The following is a 24,954-nucleotide window of genomic DNA, read 5'->3' on the forward strand; positions in this document are numbered from 1 at the left end:
TTATAGGCAGAGAGAGGCAGTCTCCTATGAGCCATAAAATTCTCCATTTTCCATCAAAGTAGACAATTATAAAACTGCCACTTCTCAATTGGGCCAATAGGATTTTAGTAATATTAACCACCTTTAATTAATTCGTTAATATTACATGGGCCACAAAATAATTGGTTTTAAATAGATGCCATAAATGTCGCAAATAAATATGGCAACAAGTTCCATGAACCATCGCTTACACCCCCACTTCTTCCAATATTGATTGAACCCGCTCAGAATCATGGTCTTAAGTACATTAACACTGTTTTGCCACTCTTCTCATCCTCCGAATCTCTCAGATATTTTATTAGGTAAATGTCTAGCCATGCCTGCTAGCAAAAGGTGCACCATCTTGAAGCACATAACCAGCAGCTTTTACTAAAAAGAAATCGAAAGCAATTGTTTGTCTTGCCTGAATACAGAACCCAACCATTGTGTCCCTATAAATAATTAGCTTAATATTTGCTTCATTTCTATTCTGTCAGCAAAATGCATGCTTCCAGCAACTGTCTTCAAATTCTCACGATTTGTCTGCATGAGGTGTCAATGCAATTGAGGAGTGCAACTGTGTGCTCTTCCATTATTTTGTCATGTTATCAATTAAGGGTGAGATATAGGCAATATGAAAATAAACAAACACAAGGACATAAGATTTATGTGGAAACCTAACTGTACAAAACCACGGACGGAGACAGAAAATTCACTATAATCAAAAGTAAGGATTACAAGGGATCTATCCTGACCAAACTAATAAGTTGGACAATTGGTCAATCTCAGTATGTGTTGTACACCACATAATTATAGTCAAAGAATCCCTAACACACTAGGAGAATATAATACAATAAAGAGTCTGGCAAAAGGTGGTGTGTTCGAGAACAAAAAATTCTTCAACAAAATTCTCCACCTCTTCCACAAAGCCCAACTAGGGTAAATTCATTAACTGGATATCAACAGATTAATCCTGCTCAGCATGATTACTTTGAGTAACAAATTTGCTCCAGTTATCACCACGAGCAATAAAATCACAAATAAATCCTTACATTGCTTTTCCTCCAGCTTACAAACAAAAGCCTGTCATAAAAAAGTCCGGTGTTGCGGTCCAAAAAGGGAATTTTAAACTTCATACTTGCCATGTCGAAAATCAAACATCGATCCAAGTTGATCAAACGCAGAGCCAACCCTGACTATAGGCAGCGTATGCAATCGACTATGACCTAGCTTTAATGAAGGCTCCAAATTATGTAAGGTTAAAATTGAATGGTTGAAGAAAAGCGAAGATTATAATTACAGAACTCTTTAAATTAAAATTATCATATGCAAATACAAGAAACTAATAAAATTTGAAAATACAAACACGTGTACAAAATTCATATAAATGATATAAAACCTATCACGTACATTTATGTATCACATAAATATATCACAACATTACTTTCTTTATATATACTAAATTTGACTATTTATCTTCCCAACCATTATTTTTTTCCTTCTCTTTACAAGAAACAAAATGTCACTTCTCTCTCTTTAAAATTTACTGTCGTTACTTTTTCTAATTCTCTCATGGTGGGTCTTATACCTATTCAAGGAGCTACTGCTAAAAGCAATGATATTCATTTCTCTCTAGGTTCTTGCATTTCGTCTTATTTGTCCCATTTTTTCCAGTTTTCCAGAGTAATTGTATTGATTAATGTTTTAATTAAACAGATGCCTCTAAGTGTTATGTAATTTGCTTTGGAATTTTTTCGATCCACTAATTATTTTTTTCCCTTTTTTAATGTTTGTACACGAGTTTAAATCTTGTATGCTGTCTTCCAATTTTCTTGGTTATGTTTAATTATTTTTAAATTGTATTTAACATTTTCTAAGTAAAAGTCAATAATTAAGTTTAACCACACATTTTATAGGATCCACAACTTTTGAGCCACACACTCCATCAACTTTTCTTTAAAATCTGCTAAAAGTATAATTTTTAATTTCTATCTACTAGGAGCTTAATATTCATAGGGCCCCATATTTGAAGTTAGCTTAAGACCCTGATTCAAGCCTTACTTTATGAAATGGTGGTGGAGTAATGCCTCCTGAATCTATCTGCGACCTTTAGTGTTTCTGCTATTCCGACGGATACGTGCAACCTAAAAAATAAGGGCGGGGCTTTCTCTCTTGTTTTACCTCCGGTGTGAGAATCAATAGGTGTGTTAGAAGAAAATAAATTCGAAATTTAGATAGCTAAAAAATATGCAATCATCCATACTTGTCTCGCCCTTGGCAGGTATTTATAGATGTCAGAAGCCGAGTGAGAGCCGCGTGGCTGTGGCGCCAAGTGTCCCACATTGGCCTTCCCATTATCCCCACGTTCTGAGTGGGGGGTCTTAACTACCCCACGGAGGTTGTGTTCTTGGTGACCGTCACGTAACCTTGTTAATTCATCAGAGATTTTGAGGCTAAGTGTTGAGATGACCTTATAGGTAATTCCATGCCGATCGCTAGTCTCTCGTAGAGGTAGAGCGCCCCCAAGGGGTCGGCGATCTCTCATAAAGGTAGAGCGCCTCCAGGAGGTCGACAGCTCTCGTAGAGGTAGAGCCCTCGGGGGGAATCGATGATCTCGCGTAGAGGTAGAGCACCTCGAGGGATTGATGGTCTCTTGTAGAGGTAGACGCACCCCGGGGAGTTGATGACTTCGCATTGGCTTGTCATGATTTACATTGCCTATATTTGGAAATGATTTCTTATGTTAACTGATATCACTTTATATAATTTTAATTCATCGATTATAAAAAATATTTTCCTCTTGCTATGAGTTTTAAACAAATTCTTGGCTTGTAAAATACTTGCCTTGTGGTTTCAGGAAAAAAAAATGAGGCAAAGAAAAGAAAAAGAAAACAAATCCCAATTCAATTAGGCAAGTATTTTAGTTAGGATTCAGTTTTCAAGCATCTTCCCAAACTCTCTAAATTAAGATTTGTTTTCATTTTTCTTAATTATATTAACAGTTCAATTTGAGTTCAAATGATTTTTAAGTATCGAAATTAGAATCTACTATTTCTAAACTGTTTGATTGATTTAGAAAACTAAGCGTTGACAAGTTTAGTGGATCCAAATCAATGGTTTGACTCTAAGGATTTCAGTTTGATTTTGAAACTTAAGAGTTTTTTTAAATGTCAAGAAAATATATTAGAGACTCATTTGCTAATAAGGCAATAGATTGAAGAAAAATGCTGTAATTTTCTCCCAAAAAAAAAAAGAAAAAAAAAGGAATAATAATTTAGGACTTCAGCAATAAATCCACTGCCTTCGCTCAGTCTTGAGGTAACACTTTCTTTGTAGCGTGTGTAATGTTGGTTTTATAGCCTGCATTACAGACTGCATGACAGATAGGGATGGCAATCGAGCTCGTCGGCTCAAATCGCCCGTGGCTTGACTCGAAAAAAGCTCGAGCCTGCATGGCTCGAGGCTCAGGAGAACCGAGTTAAGGCTTGGGCCGAGCCCCATTTTTAGGTGTTGAGCAAAGCTCGAGCCGGCCCGTGTGGCTCGCCGGCTCGGAGCATATATTTAAAAATAAAAAAATAAAAGGCATCAGCAGAAATAGGGCAGCAGGTTGCATCCTTGTTTGGAAGCAACCTGCTGCCATTTTATTTAATATAAAAAAAAATTTCCAAAATCAAACAAAACCCGAGCCGAGCCGACTCAGCTTGGAAAGGCCCGAGCCAAAAGCTCGGGTCGAGCCCAATCTTTTTTGTCGAGCTTTTGCTCGGCTCAGCTCGGGCCCCAAAAAAAGCTCGTATATTTTACCCGAGTCGAGCCCGAGCCTAGAATTTCGGCTTGGCTCATTGACATCCCTAATGACAGAAGGTGCAGTATCACTCGAGCCTGCACATAATAATCGACATTCGCATTTCTATATATGATCAAGCACTGAAGTATAGCTGGTCAGCAGTTACTTGTATAGTGTTATCAAACGTACCGTATATGTAGAAACTAACACAAACTGATACCAGTTAACCATAGAATAATGGTTTTCTTGATAAATTTCTAGGTCAGCGGATGGAAGAAGACGGATGAGCGATAAAGCAATGAGTTCTAGAAGTTATGTACTGGATCTAGAACTAGAACAAGAATAGGCAAGGGTTGATCGGTCAGAGTTGTCTTGTACAGGTTCGTGCCTATCCTTTGATACTTGTGTTTATAAACAAGCCGTTGTTAAATAGATATCGTATATTTAATTTGAGAAAATAATTAAATTGGGATTATTGGTTAAGTGGTAAAATGTGAAATTTATGTGGGATTTAGATTAGACGGTCCGTGTCATACTATACAAGTCTATTATTTGACTTGGGTCTCTTTGACTAAAATCAATATTTTATTATTTTAATTATTTCCAGATCTATTTCTATTATAAACTTGTCCGTAAAATAAAAACTGACAAAGGTAGTTATATCCAATAAAATAAATTGTTAAATACCGTTATTTTGTGATTTAAAGAGAATAATATAGCCTAGAATGGCAAGATTATCTAACCATAATATTTTGCATGTTTGTGTGTTTGTTAAGTTAAGTTATAATTTTGTTGGAGGACAAACAAATATTTAATCTTGGAGTATTTAATAAGTATATGTTATACACTTATTTTGACTTGAAAATAGAGATATTTAATAGTTGTTTTAAGCAATTATAGCCTAATTTATTGTATATTTCGTTTATTAGATAAGATTCAATGATTGAAAGTGGAATTGAAATAAAGAAGCAAAAAATGGTGAAGTACAAAGGTTGATGACCAAATTGCAGATTTTCAATGTTTGATTTGGGCCGCAATACTTTACTTTGAAGATTACTAGGAGTCAATTGAATACAACCAGAATTCAAAAAGGCATGGAATATGATCAAAATATTATCCATAAATCGATTTTCAATCGCACAAGTTATATTCTAGATTTCTAGTCAAAGATTGAGACCCATTTTGGCATAGTAAATGTTCGAATTGAAAAAATTCGATTTTAAGAAGAAATGTAGCCCTTTGCGTTATCTTTCTAACGCATTTTGAATTGTCTCAATTGAATACAGGGAAAACAACTTATGATTAAAATACTAACTGCTATGCAGAGACAAAAACATGCACATGCGAAAGTAACTTTTCTTATTCGACTGGAACTCTTTTGCAAACCAATTTGGACGTGATTTTAACCAATTTTCAACTCCTACACATATAATAGCAGAATACATATTAGACACATCTCATATACATATTAAACTCCGATTTTTGTCAATTATTATTATCAAAAGAAGAAAATTCATAGTTTTTATGAGAGGATTGACGGGTACTAGCAAGAATTTAATAAAGTGAAGATTCAAACTTGATCCTTGGACAAAGAAGAGAAAACGCAAGTGGAGATTCATAAAAAAACCATTGAAAATATTCAATATTTCAAGATTCATCTCCATCTTCTCAATTTATCAAAAATTCAGATTATATCTTTCCACTTACATATGATTTCTTGTAATTTCGATATGTTAGACTAGTTTTATACATTGTTAGGATGAGATGAACACCTGTTATGATATTTTTAGTTTTTAATTAATTATTTTTACTTTAAATTGGTCTAAATTGTGGATGTTTATTATAGTTTTTATTGTTCTTTTCAATTGCTTGATCGTCAACTGAATTGTTAGTGAATTTTATTGTAATCGGGAGAGACAATAGGATTTAAACACAATATAATAAATATTGTAAGGTTCTATAAAGTATAGAGATATACTTTTACAATTTATATGGTTTCAAAATGTGTTCTAACACTTGTTAATGGATTTATCATGTTTGCATTTTTCATCGAGAGATAGAAAGGTCGCATGAAGAGAATAGATTTGATCGCTATCGAGAAATATTTTTAATTAAATTAGGAACATTGACCAACATGGATGATTACAAATTATTACGCTAAAAATGGAATAACAAGGAGATTCAATATCTTAGCAATGCATATCACATTTTTGAAAAACACATCTACTTGCTTTAACTGATTTAATTGATAATTTAGGAATTAGTATAGAAAAATCACAAAACCTTTTTGCTATTCAATTAAAGTTGCAATTAATTTTAGCTTGGTCAAACATATAGTCATCATGGGTTCAACACTATTAATTACTTTATTATTTGTTCACGATCCCGTTCATTTGCGGGAAATCAAAGGGTCAATCATTATGGCACCGATATTCATTTGGTTCTTGCATTTTGTTTTATTTCTCCATCTTTTTTCCAATTTTCCATTGTCATTGTCTTGATTAATGTTTTAATTAAACTAATGCTTCTCTATGTGTTATGTGATCTGCTTGAATTTTTTCGATCAACTTATTATTCTTTTTTTTTTTCCTTCTTAAATGTTTGTACTTGAGTTTAAATAGTGTATTTTGTCTTCCAATTTTCCTAATTATGTTTAATTATTTTTTAATTTATTTAATTATTTTCTAAATCAAAGTCAATAATTAGGTTTAACCACATATTTCATATGACCCATAACTTTTTAACCACACATTCAATCAATTTTTATCAAAATCTGCTAAATATCATATTTTTAATATCTATCAAATAGGGGCTTAATATTCATAAGGCCCTAATTCAAACCTCGATTTGTATAATTTTAATTCATTGCTTATAAAAATACTTGCCTTGTGCTATGAGTCTTAAACAAATCCTTGGCCTGTAAAATACTTGCCTTGTGGCTTATAAAATACTTGCCTTTCGGCTTAAAAAGGGAAAGAAAGAAAGAAATGCAAAAGAAAACAAATCCTAATTCAATTAGGCAAGTCTTTTATGAGCCACAAGGCAAGTATTTTAATTAGGATTCAGTTTTCAAATAGCTTCCTTAGGGATCTCTAACTTAGGATTTGTTTTCTTTTTTCTTAATTATATTAACGGTTCAATTCGACTTCAAATGATTTTTAAGTATTGAAGTTTAAATAAAACTATTTCTAAACGGTTTGGTCGATTTAGAAACCTAAACGTTGTCCCGAATCAATGGTTTGACTCTAAGGACATTTTGATTTTGTAATTTGAGAGTTTTTTTAAATGTCAAGAAAATATATTAGGGACTCGTTTGCTAATAAGGCTATGGATTGAAGAAAAATATTGCAATTTCCTCCCAAAAAAAAATAAAAAATAAATAACAATTTAGGACTTCAGCTATAAATTCATTGCCTTCGCTCAGTCTTGAGGTAACACTTTCCATGCATAAGCGTGTGTAATGCTGGTTGTATATCATGCATTACAGATTGCATGATAGAATGTGCAGTATCACCCGAGCCTGCACATAACAATCAGCATTTGCATTTCTATATATGATATCGAGCACTGAAGTATAGCTGGTCAACAGTTACTTGTACAAAGTTGAAATGTTATCAAATGTACCATATATGTAGAAACTAACACAAACTGTTATCAATTAACAGTAGATTATTGGTTTTGTTGATAAATTTCCAGGTCGGCGGGTAGGAGAAGAAGGAGGGATAAAGCTATGAATTCGAGAAGTTATGAAACGAATCCAGAACTAGACACAGAACAGGCAAGGGTTGATCAGCCGGAGTTATCAGGTACAGGTTCGTGCCTACCCTTTGATACTCGTATTTAAAAGATAGAGTCTTGTTCATTTAATATGTCTTCTTACTTTTGATATTTTAATTGTTGTACTGAAAAGGTAAGTGTGATTAATTTTTCTACAGCCACCACATCAGATGATCTCGAGGTAGCAGTCGTTGAGCTACCAAGCATGCATAGCCAAGTTGAAGTCAAAGTTGAAGATCCAATCTCCAATGCCAATGCTCAACAACGTAAGTTTCTGATTTTCTTTTATTGGACAGGTTCTATTGTTGATTGAATATAGGATAACTGTATACTTTATACAGTGACGAGCCACAAACTCTGAAGCGGGTGGCAAGACATAACGCGTAAATGTGCCTATGTTATTTATGTAGACAGCCACGTTAAACAAATACAAATTATAAGATTTTCCAGTTGGGACTATAGATATCACATTGAGGCCAAGTGATGAATTAATCGTCTATTTAGAGGTCTCATTTTCGTTCTAAGCAATTTTATTTTGTTCAATTCGTCCAATTTTTCTCAACTTTCCCTACTTGGAAAGTATCAAAAAATCATCCTTACCCTCGTTGTTATGATTTAAACAAATTACAACAGTAATGAGATTGATGTGCTTGTAAATATTAAGATTTGATTGGGTGAGTAGATTTGATTTAATATGTGGAGCATTTTCCACACATCTGATAACAACATCGTCAGGGGAAGAAAAGGAAGAAAGTCTGTCGCTTCGTTTACTATTATATAAAGCTGCTTTAAGAGGAGATTGGAAGGATGCTGAAACTGCTCTGAGATTGGACAGAAGAGCGGGTTCCCTTGAGATAGCAGGACATGGAGAGAGGCCTCTTCACATAGCTGCTATCGCCAAGCAAACTGCATTTGTCTGCAAGCTAGTCGAATGCTTGAACAAAGAAGACCTGGAATTGCCGAATAAACACGGACAAACAGCTTTCTTTTTTGCAGTCGTGTCAGGGGTTGTAGAGATTGCCAAGGTCATGTACGAAAAAAACAATGCTCTGCCAACAATTCGTGACGAAAACAAAGTCAGCCCAATTAAAACGGCAGTTTTGATGGGAAACAAAAAAATGGTTGAATATCTTTACAAAATTACACCTCTTCAAAATTTCAAGGACAATGAGCGCATGGACATTCTTGTTGCAACTATAGACATTGGCATGTATGGTATGGAATCTCTCCTCACGACTTTGGGCAAGATAACAATGAGAATTATGCTTAGAATTGTTGTAAATTTGCTTTTCTTATGCGCAGATATCGTATTAAACATATTGAAAGCAGATAGAAGTATAATCACTTCTCCAGACGTGAACAAAAAAAGGGCTCTGCGTGCATTAGCTCGAAAACCTTTTTCATACTATGGTACAAGTCAAGAATGGATACCTGAAAGTCTCGCTAGAATCGTCCCTTAAATTCCCTGTAAGATTATTCTATTTCATTATTAACTTTCAACTGAGAATGAAAATCGAGCTTAATTTACCTGAAAATTTCTAGTTAATAGTAGACATATATGTATCTACACCTTTCAACTCATTGCAGTTTGGATTCACATAAACGTATACTACTCTGTCCGCTTTGAAAATATTTATTGAACTTTTTTTATGCATGGTGTTTATATTGAAAATTTCAAGCTTTACTTATCACATTTATGCCCTTCCTAGTGTTTCTGTTTTGTTTTATTGTCTTAAATCACAATATTATCAGAATATAGATTAGTCTATTTTTCAAAGTAACTCCTAGCAAATACTAGTTTAAAGTCTCGGCTTTATGTGTGCATGATCGATATATAGATTTTTTCTTAGATTTTCCCTTTTTTCATTTTTTTTTTCTTTTCAATTTTTGACTCTGCAGTTAACATGAACTTTTGAAATAATTTACCAAAGATTTGTAGGTTTCAAAAGGATATATTGTTCAATTGAAAAGCGGAGACAAGCCAGTCAGTTGGTAGAGAAGCTTTGTGAACAGATTCTGACTTTAGAGGAATCGGAAATTTTAAACATATTTTGCAAGACATCTATACTTCAAGATGCTGCAAAAATTGGGAACATTGAGTTTTTGACTCTGCTTGCTAACTCATATCCTGATTTTATACGGACACACAACAAAAATAATAATTACTCCATATTTCATGTTGCTGTTATTTACCGACAAGAAAAAGTCTTTAGTCTCATCTACAGCACAGGAGCTATTGGAGATTTATTGATGCACATTAAAGATGAATCCGAAAACAACATTTTGCACTTGGCTGCGAAATTAGCACCTTCAAGCAGACTCAATAGTGTATCTGGAGCAGCTCTTCAAATGCAGAGAGAGCTATTGTGGTTTAAGGTAGGAAATTAACGAGACTACCAAATCCCCTTTCCTTTTTCCCCTCAAAGAGAAGAGGAACACTTTATAACATGAAGGTGAATTGTATCATTTCTTGTTTATCTTGAATATATATATGTGGATATATGTATCCATGTCACTATTCTACGTAATACAAAAATTAGTTCCCCTTGTTACATTTAAATTTCGGATGATTATGCAATATACTTTAATCTGAGTAAGCTTTACAGGAGGTGGAGAAGAATCTACGGCCTTCCTATCTGCAGGAGAAAAACAAAAAGGGTGAAACACCTAGGGAGTTGTTTACAGAGGAGCATGAGAAGTTACGGGAAGCTGGTGAGAAGTGGATGAAGGACACAGCAGCTTCTTGCATGGTGGTGGCAGCCTTAATTGCCACAGTTGCATTTGCTGCAGCCTTTACCGTACCAGGTGGGAATAAGGAAGAAACAGGCGCTCCAATTTTCTTGAACAGCAGGTGATTTACAGTTTTTGTTATATCTGATGCAGTGGCATTGTTTAGCTCGACAGTTTCCATAATGATATTCCTGTCTATCTTAACTTCACGCTATGGCGAGGAAGATTTTCTATATACATTACCGGCAAAGTTGATGGTTGGACTAATTACACTCTTTGCTTCAATCGTTTGCATGGACTTAACATTTAGTGCAACCTTCTTTTTGGTCTACAAGGAAGAAAAGCAAGGGATATTGCCAAGAATTATTGCTGGTCTTGCTTTGCTTCCAATCTCTTTATATGCAATGCTAAATTTTAAGTTATGGATTTCCCTAATCCACTCAACAATATGGGCGTCAAGGTTTATGTTTCGACCGGTTAAGCACAGGCTTTTCTAATAAAAGGGTCTACAATACATGTTCTAGTATTTGTTGTTGTTACTAAGAAAAGTGGAGGAGTGGAGAAGCTTTGTTGTTACTTTGTTGTATTTTCTAATAGAAGGCCTTGTTTAAGCCTTTGTTTCTTCTAGTTGTACTTTGTCATTGTATTTTCTAACAAAAGGCTTTGATTTTCCAGTGCAAGAGAAGTGGAGAAGCTTTCTATTTCTTATTAATTTGTCTTTGTTATTCTTCTATATATATTTATATATAAATATCGCAACTACCATAGCGACGCAAATTAAATCAAGTGGAGAGTCTACGCGAAACATCACAATTCGCATGCGTCAATAAGGATTTATTTCTATATTCTACAAGTTGGACCACTTGGTTTTGTACCTAAAGCAATAGGATTCAAACATTAAGTTTTAACCTCATGGATGAAGATAAATTCAGGTACCTAATTTACCTGTAAAATGTCAAGCTGGATAGTCCACAAATGTTTCTTTGGAGTCACATGCGTGCCTTTATTACTCCGTTCACTTCAAAAAAATACGATTGCTTTTTGGGAATTGAGGTTTTTATGGATAATGTGTAGATCATGTTTTCTATTATTAAATAAAGGATATCATACAGTTAGAGAACATTCAATATTCTACTTATCAAAGTATATATCGAGAGAAGTAATGGTGAATGTATTTACTAATTAATTGGTGTGTCATGTAACCGGTGCTTAATATAAACTAAGCGTTAGTGCTCATTAGATCTGGGATAAAGAGTTTTATATACCTAGCAATTGAATCGATGATAATAATATTTTTGAATTGAACTAATCCAGGGAGAATGTACTTGTGCTTCTTGTTAGTGTAATTTTAGTCTTTCATTTGGCTCTTCCTTTGTATCTATACTTGTATAAGGGTTCTTATTATCCCCACCTAATATCAATGGCTACTCGATCTAAATTTGGACGAGCTTCTTCAGAACTTCCTAGGAAATTGTAGTTTGCATGGTTGGGCTTATGTGAATGGTTTGATTTCATTTTTGCTTCAGTAATCATGTAGTTTACTCTTACGTTGTTTTTTGTTTTTGAAAATTTAAGGGCTTGTAGTGCAAATCGTTAATTTAGCAAAATTTCGGGTTTCTAAAAGATATATAATTCACTTCAAATACAAAGACAAGCCGGTAAGCATTACCAGATTGTACATCATAAAACTAATTCTAGAGATTAATGATGCTGCAAAAATTTGAAGACTCTGCGCTTGGGTTTTGTTGTTATTGTATTAAATATTTTATACTCACTCAACCTGTATATATTATTTTATTGTCGAACATATATACATAATTTCTACACAATTTTGAATGAAATCAATATATATTGATGATTAAGATGAAATCATCAACAAGATATCATTGCTAAATACTTACATTTGTCATGATTATCACCTACCGTGCTTCGTCGTTGTAACTTACAAAATCTTATTTTCTCTATATTTTTTTATGTTTTTAGATATACAAATAATTAAGGAAAAATATTTTTTTTCTTCTTTCCTTATAATACTACAAACTTGAAAATTATTTGTATTGTGTTTGCAATATAATTTCCGTTAAGCATGAATTTTATATTTTATTCATTTATCTTATGATATGTCGGCAAGTATAAATTAATTTTATATTTTATTAATTTATTTGATGAAGAATATTCTCTGGTATATTAAATTTGTTAAGCTAATCATCCAACTTACATATCTGATTATTACAAAGGGGTTACCAAACTGATGTAGATCGAATCTACAAATACGCGATGATAAAAGCTCAAACGGGTTGAACTCAAGAAAACCAACGTTTTTCCCTTATGAACAATCAAAAACTTAGGAGGAGTTTTCAAAGCCTTAAATATGAAAGAACAAATAACCTACTCGATCAACAGTCCGTTAATGGGCTGGGTTATGAAACAAAAATAACAAATACTGAAAATAGTAAACTAAGAAACTTGAAATGCTGTTTTGGCCCAGTAAACGAATTCAAACAGTAAAAATTCATCATATGTCACAGCAAAGCTGTGATTTCATCCAGAATCGTCGCAAGTTTTTCGAAATGGGCCCAAAACAAACATCGTATGCAAAAGTTATGTCAATTTCTTCGAACGCAGACCATCCAAGCATTCCATGTACTCAAGTGCATATTCCTCCACATGAACCTCATCATTCTCCCAAGATCAATGGGATTCGCCCTCGAATTAGAACCGTTAGCACTGTCATCTATGTTGTCTCCATGGTAAGGCAAAAGATGCTTCACAGTGAACACATTAGAAGCCCGAATATGAGAATGAAGTAGAAGGCGATAGGCGTTAGAATTGATCTTCTCCATAATTTCCACTGGACCAATGGTACGAGGAGCTAATTTTGAATGCTTATGGGATGGCACTCGATCCTTAGTCAGCACCACCCAAACATAATCCCCAATGTCAAACTCAACAGAACGTTGATGCCGGTCCGCTGTCTCTTTATACTTACGGTTGGACACCTGCAGATTAGCTCGTGTTTCCTCATGAACCTGTTGCAAACTACAAGCTAAGTCAACAGCCATCCCGTGCAATCAAGTCTTAGAGGGTATAGTCAATAAATCAATAGGGCTGCAGGGCAGAATACTATACGCAACTTGAAATGAACTGAAACCAGTGCTCCTATTTTGTGCATGATTATACGCAAACTCCGCCTGGCTAAATCGCTGATCCCATGAGCGAAGATTATCCCCAACTAGGCAACGCAACAAATAACCCAAAGAACAGTTAACTACCTCAGTATGCCCATATGTCTAAGGGTGGTAAGCACAACTAAAATTGAGCGACGTGTTAACTGACTTCCTTAAGCTCCGCCAAAAGTGACCAATGAACCATGTGTCTTGACAGACACAATAGAAGTGGGCAACCCCGGACGACGGTAAACCTCTCTGAAAAATAGTTGCGAAACCTTTACAGCGTCAGTCATACGCTTACAAGGAATGAAGTGTGCCGTTGAAAAATGATCCACCCCCACAAAAATAGAGTCATTACCACACTGTGTGCGCGATAAACCCAGAACATAATCCATGCTAATGTCAGTCTATGGAGCTGAAGGTACTGGTAAGGGCCAATAGAGACCAGCATTCGTGGCCTTTCCCTTTGCCACGTGGCACACTCTGCACTGCGAAATAAACTTATCCACTTCACGATGCATAGTAGGACAGAAAAATGAAGCACTCACCCAACATGACCCTCGCCATGAAACTCCTGAATTAGTTTCACACGAAGACTGCAATCTGGTATACATAACTGAACACCTTGAAACACATAACCATTCTCTAACAGAAAAGGGGAATGGGGTCTCTGCAATAAACTGTGAAAAATGGGGCCAAAATAAGGATCAATAGCATAAAGAAAGGCAAAGGTATCAAACACGGTAACCGCCACTTGTGGACGTGTTAATAACCCATGTCTCCAACTGAGCGCATCTGACACACGATTATATGAACCAGCCTGATGTTTAATGACAAAGTTGAACTTGTAAGAAGGTAACCCACGATGCATAACGGGCAAACATAGATTCCTGACTGGACAAATGCTCCAGGGCTTCATGATCACTGTATAAGATAAATTCCCGCTAAAATAGATATTGCCGCCGATGGCGAATGGCTTGAACAACAGCATAAAGTTCTGCATCATAAGTGTTATACCTCCCATGAGCTCCTGCTAACTTCTGATTGAAATAAGCTACTGGTTTTCCCTCCTAACTGAGGACAGCTCCAATGCTTAATTTAGAGGCATCACAATGTAGTGCGAAAGGCTTTGTGAAATCAGGCAACGTAAGTATCGGGACTGAAGTCAAGTGTTCCTTAATGGTCACAAACGTGTTGTTAGCCTCAAGCGTCCACTGAAACTTACTATCCTTCATGCAATCAGTAATGGGAGACATGATGGTGCTAAAGTGCTGAATAAATCGTCGATAGAACGACACCAAACCATGGAAACTCCACACATCAGACACTGATTGTGGTCACGGCCACTATTGGATCACATCAACCTTAGCTAAATCCACTATTACCCCCATCGGCTTACACAACATATCCCAAAAACAAAACACTATCGGCATAGAATACACACTTCTTAGGGGTTGCAAAGAATTTCTCCTTGCACAACATACTAAGAACTTCCCTTAGATGCACACCATGAGACTCCTTCGACCTATTGTACACTAATATGTCATCAAAGTATACAACAACGCACTTACAATAAATGATCAGAATGCTTGGTTCTTCACCCGCGTGAACGTGCTAGGTGCGTTGGAAAGTCCAAAGGGCATAACTAGGCACTCGAACAATCCCTCCCATGTCTTAAACGTCATCTTCCACCCATCACCAGGGCAGACTCTGATTTAATGGTAACCACTTTTGAAGTCTAGTTTGGTAAATATTGTTGCCCCGACCAGCTGATCCAAGAAGTCATCTAACCTCGGTATCAAAAAGTGATAACGAATCGTTATTTTGTTGATGGATCTACTCTCTATACACATCTGATAACTCCAATCTTTTCTTCGGCACTAGAAGTACGAGGACTGTACATAGGCTAAGGCTCTCTCTAATGAAACCCTTCTTCACCAACTCCTCTACCTGTCTCCTCAACTCTTCATGTTCCACCGGACTCATTCGATAATGTAGACGGTTAGGCAGCGACGCGCCAGGTACTAAATCAACCTGATATTGCATGTCCTGCAAAGGTGGAAGACCATATGGAAGGTCATCTGGAAATACATCGTGAAATTCAGATACCAAGGCGGCAGCTTTGGGGTAAAGTCCCGACCCCTCGTCTACCTTAGGAACTGTCGACACTCCCGTCGTCTCAGGTCCCACTAACAACAATACAACACCTTTTGCCAACATCTCACGCACAAACAATGATCAGGAAAGTAAATTACTACCGTCCCTGTCGAAGACATACAATGAGTATCTTTGGAGGGTAGTAGTAAAATCTTTTTACTCGAAAAGGTGAATGTATACGCGTTTCGATGCCCTTCATGACACACATCCCTATCAAACTGCCAAGGACGGCCCAACAACAGGTGACACGCGTCCATAGGCACCACATCACACCAAACACTATCATGATACACACTGTCAATAGAGAAAGATACCAACACATGTCTAGTAACACAAATTTCAGTGCCTCGCCTCAACCATGCTAGGCTGTAAGAAGCCGGGTGAGATTTGATGCTTAACTGCAGCTTCTATATGACGGCTTCAGATATCACATTTTCACAACTACCCGAATCAATGATGAACCTGCATATCTTTCCTCTAATTATACAAGTGGACAGAAAAATGTTGTTTCGCTGTAGGTCCTTAGAAAACCCCTTGAGTATAAGGCACGCCCGTCGTACCACTAAAAGAGGCCATGTGTTGCTAGTATGCACAACTTCGGTTTCTTCTTCTTCTTCTTCATTTACCACGTGAACAACATTGGCTTGTGTTACCCCTCTGACGAACAAGCCTAGGCATGACTATCCTTGGGATGGACAGTCTTTCCTCAAATGACCAAAATTACCACAACCAAAACACTGACTTCCACGCCTTCGTCCACCAGAAGGAGCCAAGCCACCCGGACTAACGATTGGAGAAGCCGCTGGCCGGGTGTTCCGATTTACTTCCCAACCCCAAGATGTAGAGGATTGGGACGGACCAAATGTGGGATTTGGGGCAAATGGTTGACTCCCACCTCCTGATGGACCGCTAGAAACGCCTACTACAGAACGACGTAGTTATTGAATTTCAGCCTGAAGTGCACGCTGATGAGCCTCCGAAACAGACACCGACAAAAATATATTACAAACGTCTTGCAAATTCAACCGTAGTCCACCAATGTAGCATGCCATCAACTGGTCTTCTGACTTTTCTACATCATTTCATGCTATTAATTGGTAAAATTCTATGGAATAAGTATCTACAGAACGATTGCCTTGCCTTAAATTCTAAAGCGTTGATACAAGATTCTAGCATAATTAAAAGGAAGAAATGTCGCCTTCAACCGTTTCTTCATTTTTTTTCACGACTGGATTTTTGACTTACGCTAACGGATTCGCTTCTGCTTCAATTGCTGCTGCCACCAAGTAGCAGAGCGACCACACAAACGGGTCGCCACCAAAGGTACACTCTTATTATCAGGCACTTCCTTATAATCTAAAATCTCCTCTACTGTCGCTAGCCAATTGAGAAATTCATCTACCTCTATCCCATCGTAAAACTCTGATATATCAACCTTGATCCCAAATTCCCAATGCTGAAACGTGTCCTGTTGTTGTACACGAGGCTGTTGAACATGATCGCCATGTGCCTCTGATAAGGTCTCCTCATCTGACCTTTCACCTGATTCATAGCCACCATCCCTATCACTTGCTGGTGCAGGAGGCGTTCCGTTCTGCATAACCTCCGCCTCCCATGTCATAAATTAATCAAATTGGGTTGTCAACGTCGCAAATTGATTACGCAGATCTGTAACTTCATCAATCTGGCCACCACAGCCTCCATGACCAGCACGTCCTCTTCCACGAACCATGCTCTGATACTAAATGATGTAGATCAAATCTACAAACACGCGATGATAAAAGCTCAAACGGATTGAACTCAAGAAAACCAACGTTTTTCTCTTATTTAATGAACAATCCAAAATCTAGGAGGCATTTTCAAAGCCTTAAATATCAAAAAACAAATAACCTACTAGGCTAGCAGTCCGTTAATGGGCTCAGCTATAAAGCAAAAATAACAAATACTGAACATAATAAACTAAGAAACTTGAAATGTTGTTTTGACCCAGTAAACGAATTCAAACAACCAAAATCCATCATATATCACAGTAAAGCTGTAAGTTCATCCAGAATCGTCACGAGCTTTTCGAAATGGGGTTATGAGCCCAAAGGAACACCGTACACGAAAGTTATGCCAATTTCTTCGAACGCCGACCATCTAAGCATTCCATGTACTTGAGTGCATGTTCCTCCACATGAACCTCATCACAAATAGAATAACGATTTACATTGGTCGCTAGGGACAATTTATGAATAAAAAAACTGGACATAAATATTGCGTAAACTTAATGACATTGTTTCTTAATGATGAAGATTATATACAAAATTTAATCAACTATGTATTTCTAATATCTTATTTGTATGATATAGGACCTGACCTTGAAACTGCAAATCTAGGCAAAGGACTAGGTCTCGTGTTGCTTGATGTTGAGCCTTCGACAAATTTTGTCTTGTGACTCAAGCTATAATCCAAGGGCCCAGATTGCCTAGCATTGCGATATTTGATGTCTGTACTCCTTATGCTACATACAAAATTTAATCAACTATGTATTTCTAATATCTTATTTGTATGATATAGGACCTGACCTTGAAACTGCAAATCTAGGCAAAGGACTAGGTCTCGTGTTGCTTGATGTTGAGCCTTCGACAAATTTTGTCTTGTGACTCAAGCTATAATCCAAGGGCCCAGATTGCCTAGCATTGCGATATTTGATGTCTGTACTCCTTATGCTACCATTTTCAGTATCATACTGATCTTGACCATGAGTTGATGAAAAATAACCCAAATCGTTTATGCTCAACTATAGAGTAGAATCTACATAGGGCTACTTTGATGCATGAGAAGCATGTGCTAGTGATATGGTTGGAGAGTATCAGAGGAGGAACTCAATATTGCCAGCGGAGTCGAAGAATTTGAATAGTACTGACTGTATACTGCACAGAGGATGGCATAAGGTACATGAGATTCCAATAAGCTCTGGGTAGGTATGGAGAGAGCTCACATAACTGATTGAGGAAGATTGGCTTTGCTACCAAATGAGACTTGTGAAAATGAATAGAACGAGAAACGTTTAAAAAAAGTATTGCATGACAAAAACAAAATGTAATCAAATTTCCAAATGTCATTTCATTTGACTTTTAACAGCACGAGTATGGAAATGATTCTAAATTAGTTGAGGCCCTGGCATGGTTTGGTTTGGATTGGTTTCGACTCCACCACAACCATAATGAAATTAGTCGGTTTGGGTGGATTTCAACCCAAACCATCCACCCAAACCAACCCATTCACTCGGTTTCGACTTTTAGTCCAAATTGAATTTTTTCAAAAAATAATTGTCCTAGTTTTGGGTCCAATTATATTACAAGAACTAAAATAACTTTATATTATAAGAATTTTTGACTAACAAATAAAATCGAGTTATTAAAGACAGATCAACAGAAAACTTAAGAATTATACTGTCTTTTTATGCATTATGTAGCTTGACTGCCTAAGTAAGGTAAAATACTAAGTACAACATAACGAGCTTGTAAAATGAAACTTTCAGTACTATTACTTACCGACAACATCATCGATTGGAGGGAATCATGATATAGTTATGAGATTAAGACTTATCTTTTGATTTTTATTTTTCTTAAAAAAAGGTAAACATATAAGTGGGTTGGATTGGTTCGGTTAATCAACGGTTTGAGGCTTCAAACCATGATCGAACCAACTCACCATGGTTTTGTTGAAAAGACAACCAAACCAACTACCTGTGTCAAACTGACCCGAGTCGAATCAGTTTGATTGGTTTGATCATTTTTTCGATTTTTTTGCCAAGGCAATTAATTAATATTGTTACTCAGGCATCTAAAGGAGAACTATCATCTTACTAGCTAATTTATTTGTTAGTTAAAATAGCATTTTACTAAGATACCATAAGCTTACAAGCAAATATCATCGTCTTACCTATTGCTTTCATTCCAAGATTCCAAAATAATCCCAATAGAGAACTTGACGAAGAGCTGCATCGTGGACTTTAAGCTAGCTTCTGCTGAAAAACTATTTTCTATCTCAGGATCAAATGTTTCAGTGATATGGCCATTTGAGAGTGTATGTTTCTGTTGATACTCTTTTTCAAGTCTTATAAATCCACTACCTGCTATCACTAAACAAATGCACCTTAAGAAAATTCATTATCGAAGACAGTAAACAACTAGCCGGAGGAGCAAAATATTAGAGCATATTTCCATTGTTAGCATATCATTACACTAACTACCCAAGGACTAAAAACCACATGAATCATAGACCAATACTTATGACTTAAAAAGAAGTAAGATGATTGTAGTAGACACGTTGTCTGCCTTTTCTAGAATATATAAAATGATAATGGTAGGTCAGTAAAATAATTAGAGAAGATGATATTCCTGTTTGAGTGAGACTGTAAGAGAGACTTTATTTATAGTAGTTAACGCTGAACGTGCATTGCATGTTATTATGAAATACTTTATAAATACTCTAAAAGTATTATTAAATTATGCATGAACGTTAATTAATTTAGAATTAGTACCATGAAATATATATGTGACAATGAATGCTAAATCATTTATTTAATGTTCAATTAAGTAAAATTGAATATTAATTAGCATACTCGAACGTGAATAATGAAATGCATTCTTTAATGTAAAATTTTAATTAACTTATACTTAGAATTAATAACACTGAAATGCATACATGAAGATGAATATTAATTAAATGATTGTGAATGTTAAATAATTGAGAATTAATAACAAGGAATTCACAAAAAGCACACTGTTGAAATGAATGTATCAAATGTACATGCACACTGATGGTAACTAAATAATTAAATAAATTAAATACGTATTGAAAAACGAAAATTAAGGTATTATTGAAATGTTGAACTATAGTAAGGCTAGAATCTTCCAAAACATGACTCTCACTGGATGTGATATTTAATATATTATAGATGTATAGTGGAAGCTTCATCACATTCAACATAATCAAGAAAAGAAATTAACTTAGTTAGATATAACCCTAAATATTTCAAATATGACTATATAAGGCAACTTCCATATCAAAGAACAGTGAATGGAGAGGAAAATTAATTACCTAATACCTTGCCAAGTAGTGCACATTGTTGCTGAATCCTTCAATGTCAACATTGAAGGCTAATAAGTGCATTTTTATGTACTTATTCGGTCCACAAAACATGACTAATTGCTGATCAAAGCATTTGAACTATGGCTTAATTATGTATAATTTCATTTTGTAGAACAATATTGATGGATATGGTGGAATTCAAGGAAAAAGAGAAGAAAATGGACCAAGGTAGAAGAAAACGAAAGTTCAAGGATCAAAGTGCAAATAGCCAAAAGATGAACCAAAAGTAGAAACGACGATGTGAAAAACTCAAAGACAAATTCAGTGAAGACTTGAAATATTGGGAGAAGAATAAAAGATAAAGGATCTAAAAGAATCAAGATTTGAATTCTGGGATCAAAATGTAACATTTGGAAGTTTTTATGACTAGGCGACTGCCCAACATCAAAAAACAATTACAGAGGCGAAAACGTTAACACCCAGGCCAATCGCAACAAAAAAAATTCTAATTTCCTGTTCTAACTGAAATTCTTACTGAAACAAATCTTGAGAAGTATTTTAAAACCTAGGGCCGACCCTAAGCATGGGAGACACATTATAACACACTAATAAAGGTTTTTAGAGGAAAGAGCAAGGCAAGAATGTGAGGACTGACATCAAGACACAATGATTCAATTCAATATTTAAATTAGTGATGTCTTTTCTTAATTATTCAATTTGTTTTCTTCTTCTCATCATACTAAACTAAATTTTTTTGTACTAGAAGAATGATGAACCATGTGATGTAATCCTTTTATTTCTAGTTTTACATTATTGACAATATGACACATTATTTGAATTTGAATCGTTTATATGCAATTATTCTCCTATACGACACATTATTTGAATTTGAATGGTTTATATGCAATTATTCTCCTCCACAATTATGTGCACGTGATTGTGTGAATTTGGTGGCGTATTTCATGCATTTGAGAGAAGGAAAATAGGTTCGACAAGGTATAAATCATCATAGGGTCAGATAGGGAATAAAAATGTACTGCTATACCCTACGTGAATCTCTAAGTGTTCACAAAAATCCACGCATTCTTGTATATTCACATTCATCATAAAGATATAGTCGGGTCGTATATAGAGTAGTTTCAATAATACTCGAGAGAGATTGTTGGATAAAATTGGAACATTGATTCTTCAAAATTCAACGTATTGTCAAATTGTGGATCTAGGGTTAAGAGTGAGCATTGATTAGGGATTCGTGATCGTAGTGTGTTTCATATTCATTGAGTACATCAACTTGCATTCAACACATTCACTTTACGTTTTAGTTCATTCAAATCATACATATTTGCATATTTAGTCTAAGTTAGGCTTAAATTTAGTTATAATAATTCAAGTTAGACAATTTAGTTTTGGTTAAGGCCGAATTAGGCAAAATTAAACTACTCAATCTTTGTGGAATGATATTCGGACTCAATTTTCCACTTTATTACTTGTCACGAATCGTATACTTGCGAAATTAAATCGAAATCATTATTTCATGAACAAAGGCAGTAGTGTTCCAAATGGTAGATGTCATAAATGTCGCAAATAAATATGGCAACAAGTTCCATAAACATCACTTACACCCCCTCTCCCCCGCTTCTTCCAATATTGATCGAACCCACTCAGAATCATGGTCTCCAACTACATTAACACTGACACCCACTCTTCTCATTCTCCTAATCTCTTTCTTCTCAGGTATTTTATTAGATAAATGTTTAGCCACACCTGCTAGCAATGAATGGACTAAAGGTGCGCCATCTTCAAGGACAGAACTAACAGCTTCTGCTAAAAGGAAATCAAAAGCAAGTGCCTGTCTTGCCTGAATATAGAACCCAACCATTGTGTCCATATCAACAATTTGCTTAATATTTGCCTCTATTTCTATTCCGTCAACAGAATGCATGCTTCCAACAAGTGCCTCCAAATTCTCACGATTTGCCCAGGATGAGGTGTCGATGCAATTGAGTGCAGCTGTGTGCTCTTTCATCATTCTGTCCAACCTATCAACTCCATAGGTACCAAAAATACGAGCAAAAGCTTTCAATTTCCCAAGGTCAATGACTGACTGGGTAAAATACCCGCCAACGGGTTTGGTGCTCCTAAAGCATCTGTGCAATGGTGCAAAGAGGACACCAGCACTAGAGATGTCCTTGATAATGTTTTCAACATACTAGTGGCAAACGGCTTCAATAGCTGATCTAGTGTGCTGCTCTGCTGGTTTCTCAAACAAGTGTAAAGAAGACACTAGCCCACAGAAGGTCTCTGCAAGTAAAACTTCCCGAATACCCTTGGTCAGGTCCATGCTGATATGTTGCTCGGCTAGGTAGACAATAGTAGTATGTCTGCGAATAAGAGATTCTAACACAGAAGGGCGCTAAAGATCATTATCAGCTTTCAGAACACTAAGCAACCGCCTCTTGAAGTTTCCCACGATGCAGTCCCTCATGTACTACATCATAGTAAACAAGAGTTTAGTGAAATATCTATAGTTTTCCACTAGATATAACTGGTCAAGATAACCTTGTGAACCCTCACCATGTGAAAGATGGCCTAAGATCAACCTTTACATGAAAATAAGAAATATATTCCCATGCGATTTTCATCAATGTAATTTTTTTTTAATAATCTTATTATTTTTAACTCTTATCGGTGGATCTAATCCCCGTGTCTATTTCCATAAGTGACATGGAGAGGCGATAGTCTTTTACCTTCCTCAATACAAAAACATGTTTCAAAACGCAGATAGGTTCCATGTCGTTCATTATTGAGCAAAGATTTGTCAACCTCAGCATCACAGCTTCTAACTTGTCGTCAAATTAGACAGCCAGACTAGTATTCATAAATTGAGAAACTTGAATTACCAGACTAGAATTCATAAATTGAGAAACTTGAATTTCAGTATTTATTTTTTCACAATGTAAAATCAAATAGTATAATTAGTTGAGAATACATTATATTTTGATAGAATTATCATTTTTAGGATAGCTCTCATAACTCAGTAATTGAAAGCCACATGCTACTTTCGACGATTTGATACTCTGGATGTCAAATTCATGAGATTTGCAGCTTGCTCAGGGAGAAGCTGAAATTTCATAAAAGTAGCCTAATAGAATGCAGCAAACTTGACTAGATCCTAATATCAATAGAATGAGAAAGAATGAGGACCTGCATCTCCAGAGAACCAAATCCTCCTTCTGAGTCAAGAATATTAATTAAACCTCCTAGTTCTCCCATCATGGATTCGACAAGGGATTCAACATATAAAAATGCATTACGACCAATTTTAGTCAACTGTGTCATAAAAAAGTTGCAATCATTCCATAGGCCAATAGATCATGTTATTATTGCAGGAAAAATGTTGAAGATGTTTTCCATTAAATTACAGAATCAGCACTCAACAAAAAATAGCATTCACTGAGCTATGATCGAAGAAAATTTTCACATTCTTGGAGTTGACTGCAGGTGAGCTTATGACCCAGAGTCAGATGAAAATGAAAGCTTATTGTGGTTTACAGGTTGATGAAAAGATGTTCGACTCCAAACAAAAAGGAAAAGATGAAGGTTTTGTTGAGAATCTACTTATCATGCGCAGCGAAAATAAAATAATTTTTCAATTCCCGTCAGGATTCATCTTTGTATTTAGATAGAAATTGTGATAAATATGTACTTTTAAAAGATCTGGAAACTCCTTTGCCATATCTTTATTTCAGCAACTTGATTCTGTCTCCCACAGTTGTCCAATTGTCCAGCCTCCAACGGTGATCCACACAGAGAACAAGATTGCAGGATTAGAGTTTTCTTCTTATGCTAGCAAAAATAATAAAAACTCTATCCAATTTTGAAAACCCTAATCATATTTATATAAGCCCGAACGGGTTTAGCGTGACTCGGTCCAACATTTAATTAACCCATTTAATTAAATTCGATCCGTGAACTAATTAATCCAATTAATCAATTCATGCCTATAAATAAGCAACCAAATTAATTAATTTATCCAACACTTGTTAAATTAATTAATTGACAAATTACAATCTTCCAGTTTTCATTTTGTGTACGATCCATCAGGTTCCCGATCACGATACCTAACGACGTGAAATATTATTTTGATCTAATCAAAATCGATAAATTAAAACACCATCTTAATTTATCATCAATTCACACTTATCGTCCCAGATTGACATCTAGCAATGTGTCAGG

At 35.6% G+C, this 24,954-nt stretch overlaps 2 protein-coding genes and 1 pseudogene across 5 annotated transcripts; 2 read left to right on the top strand and 1 right to left on the bottom strand.

Annotated features, from left to right (window-relative positions):
• Nucleotides 1–7,214: 7,214 nt before the first annotated feature.
• Nucleotides 7,215–11,021, top strand: LOC111407292. 4 transcript variants are annotated; one of them, XR_002705077.1, is made up of 7 exons: nucleotides 7,215–7,383; nucleotides 7,499–7,608; nucleotides 7,738–7,845; nucleotides 8,315–8,794; nucleotides 8,882–9,046; nucleotides 9,519–9,955; nucleotides 10,186–11,021. XR_002705077.1 is itself a non-coding variant. In XM_023036700.1 (6 exons), the coding sequence occupies exons 2-5, from the start codon at nucleotides 7,533–7,535 to the stop codon at nucleotides 9,037–9,039; spliced, it is 828 nt and encodes a 275-aa protein (XP_022892468.1). In that variant the 5' UTR covers nucleotides 7,216–7,383; nucleotides 7,499–7,532; the 3' UTR covers nucleotides 9,040–9,046; nucleotides 9,519–9,957. The 4 variants fall into 4 exon arrangements, 1 of the variants encoding a protein (XP_022892468.1); XR_002705076.1 differs by having other exon boundaries at nucleotides 7,216–7,383; nucleotides 7,499–7,614; nucleotides 9,511–9,955; XR_002705075.1 differs by having other exon boundaries at nucleotides 7,216–7,383; nucleotides 7,499–7,614.
• On the top strand, nucleotides 9,138–10,806 carry LOC111408312. Its single transcript, XM_023038084.1, has 4 exons — nucleotides 9,138–9,183; nucleotides 9,519–9,955; nucleotides 10,186–10,384; nucleotides 10,463–10,806. The coding sequence occupies exons 1-4, from the start codon at nucleotides 9,138–9,140 to the stop codon at nucleotides 10,804–10,806; spliced, it is 1,026 nt and encodes a 341-aa protein (XP_022893852.1).
• Nucleotides 11,022–17,260: 6,239 nt separating the features above from the next.
• LOC111408313 lies at nucleotides 17,261–23,268 on the bottom strand (annotated as a pseudogene).
• Nucleotides 23,269–24,954: the final 1,686 nt, after the last annotated feature.

This window comes from Olea europaea, chromosome 13 (assembly GCF_002742605.1).
Source record: "Olea europaea var. sylvestris chromosome 13, O_europaea_v1, whole genome shotgun sequence".
NCBI classification, from domain to species: domain Eukaryota; kingdom Viridiplantae; phylum Streptophyta; class Magnoliopsida; order Lamiales; family Oleaceae; genus Olea; species Olea europaea.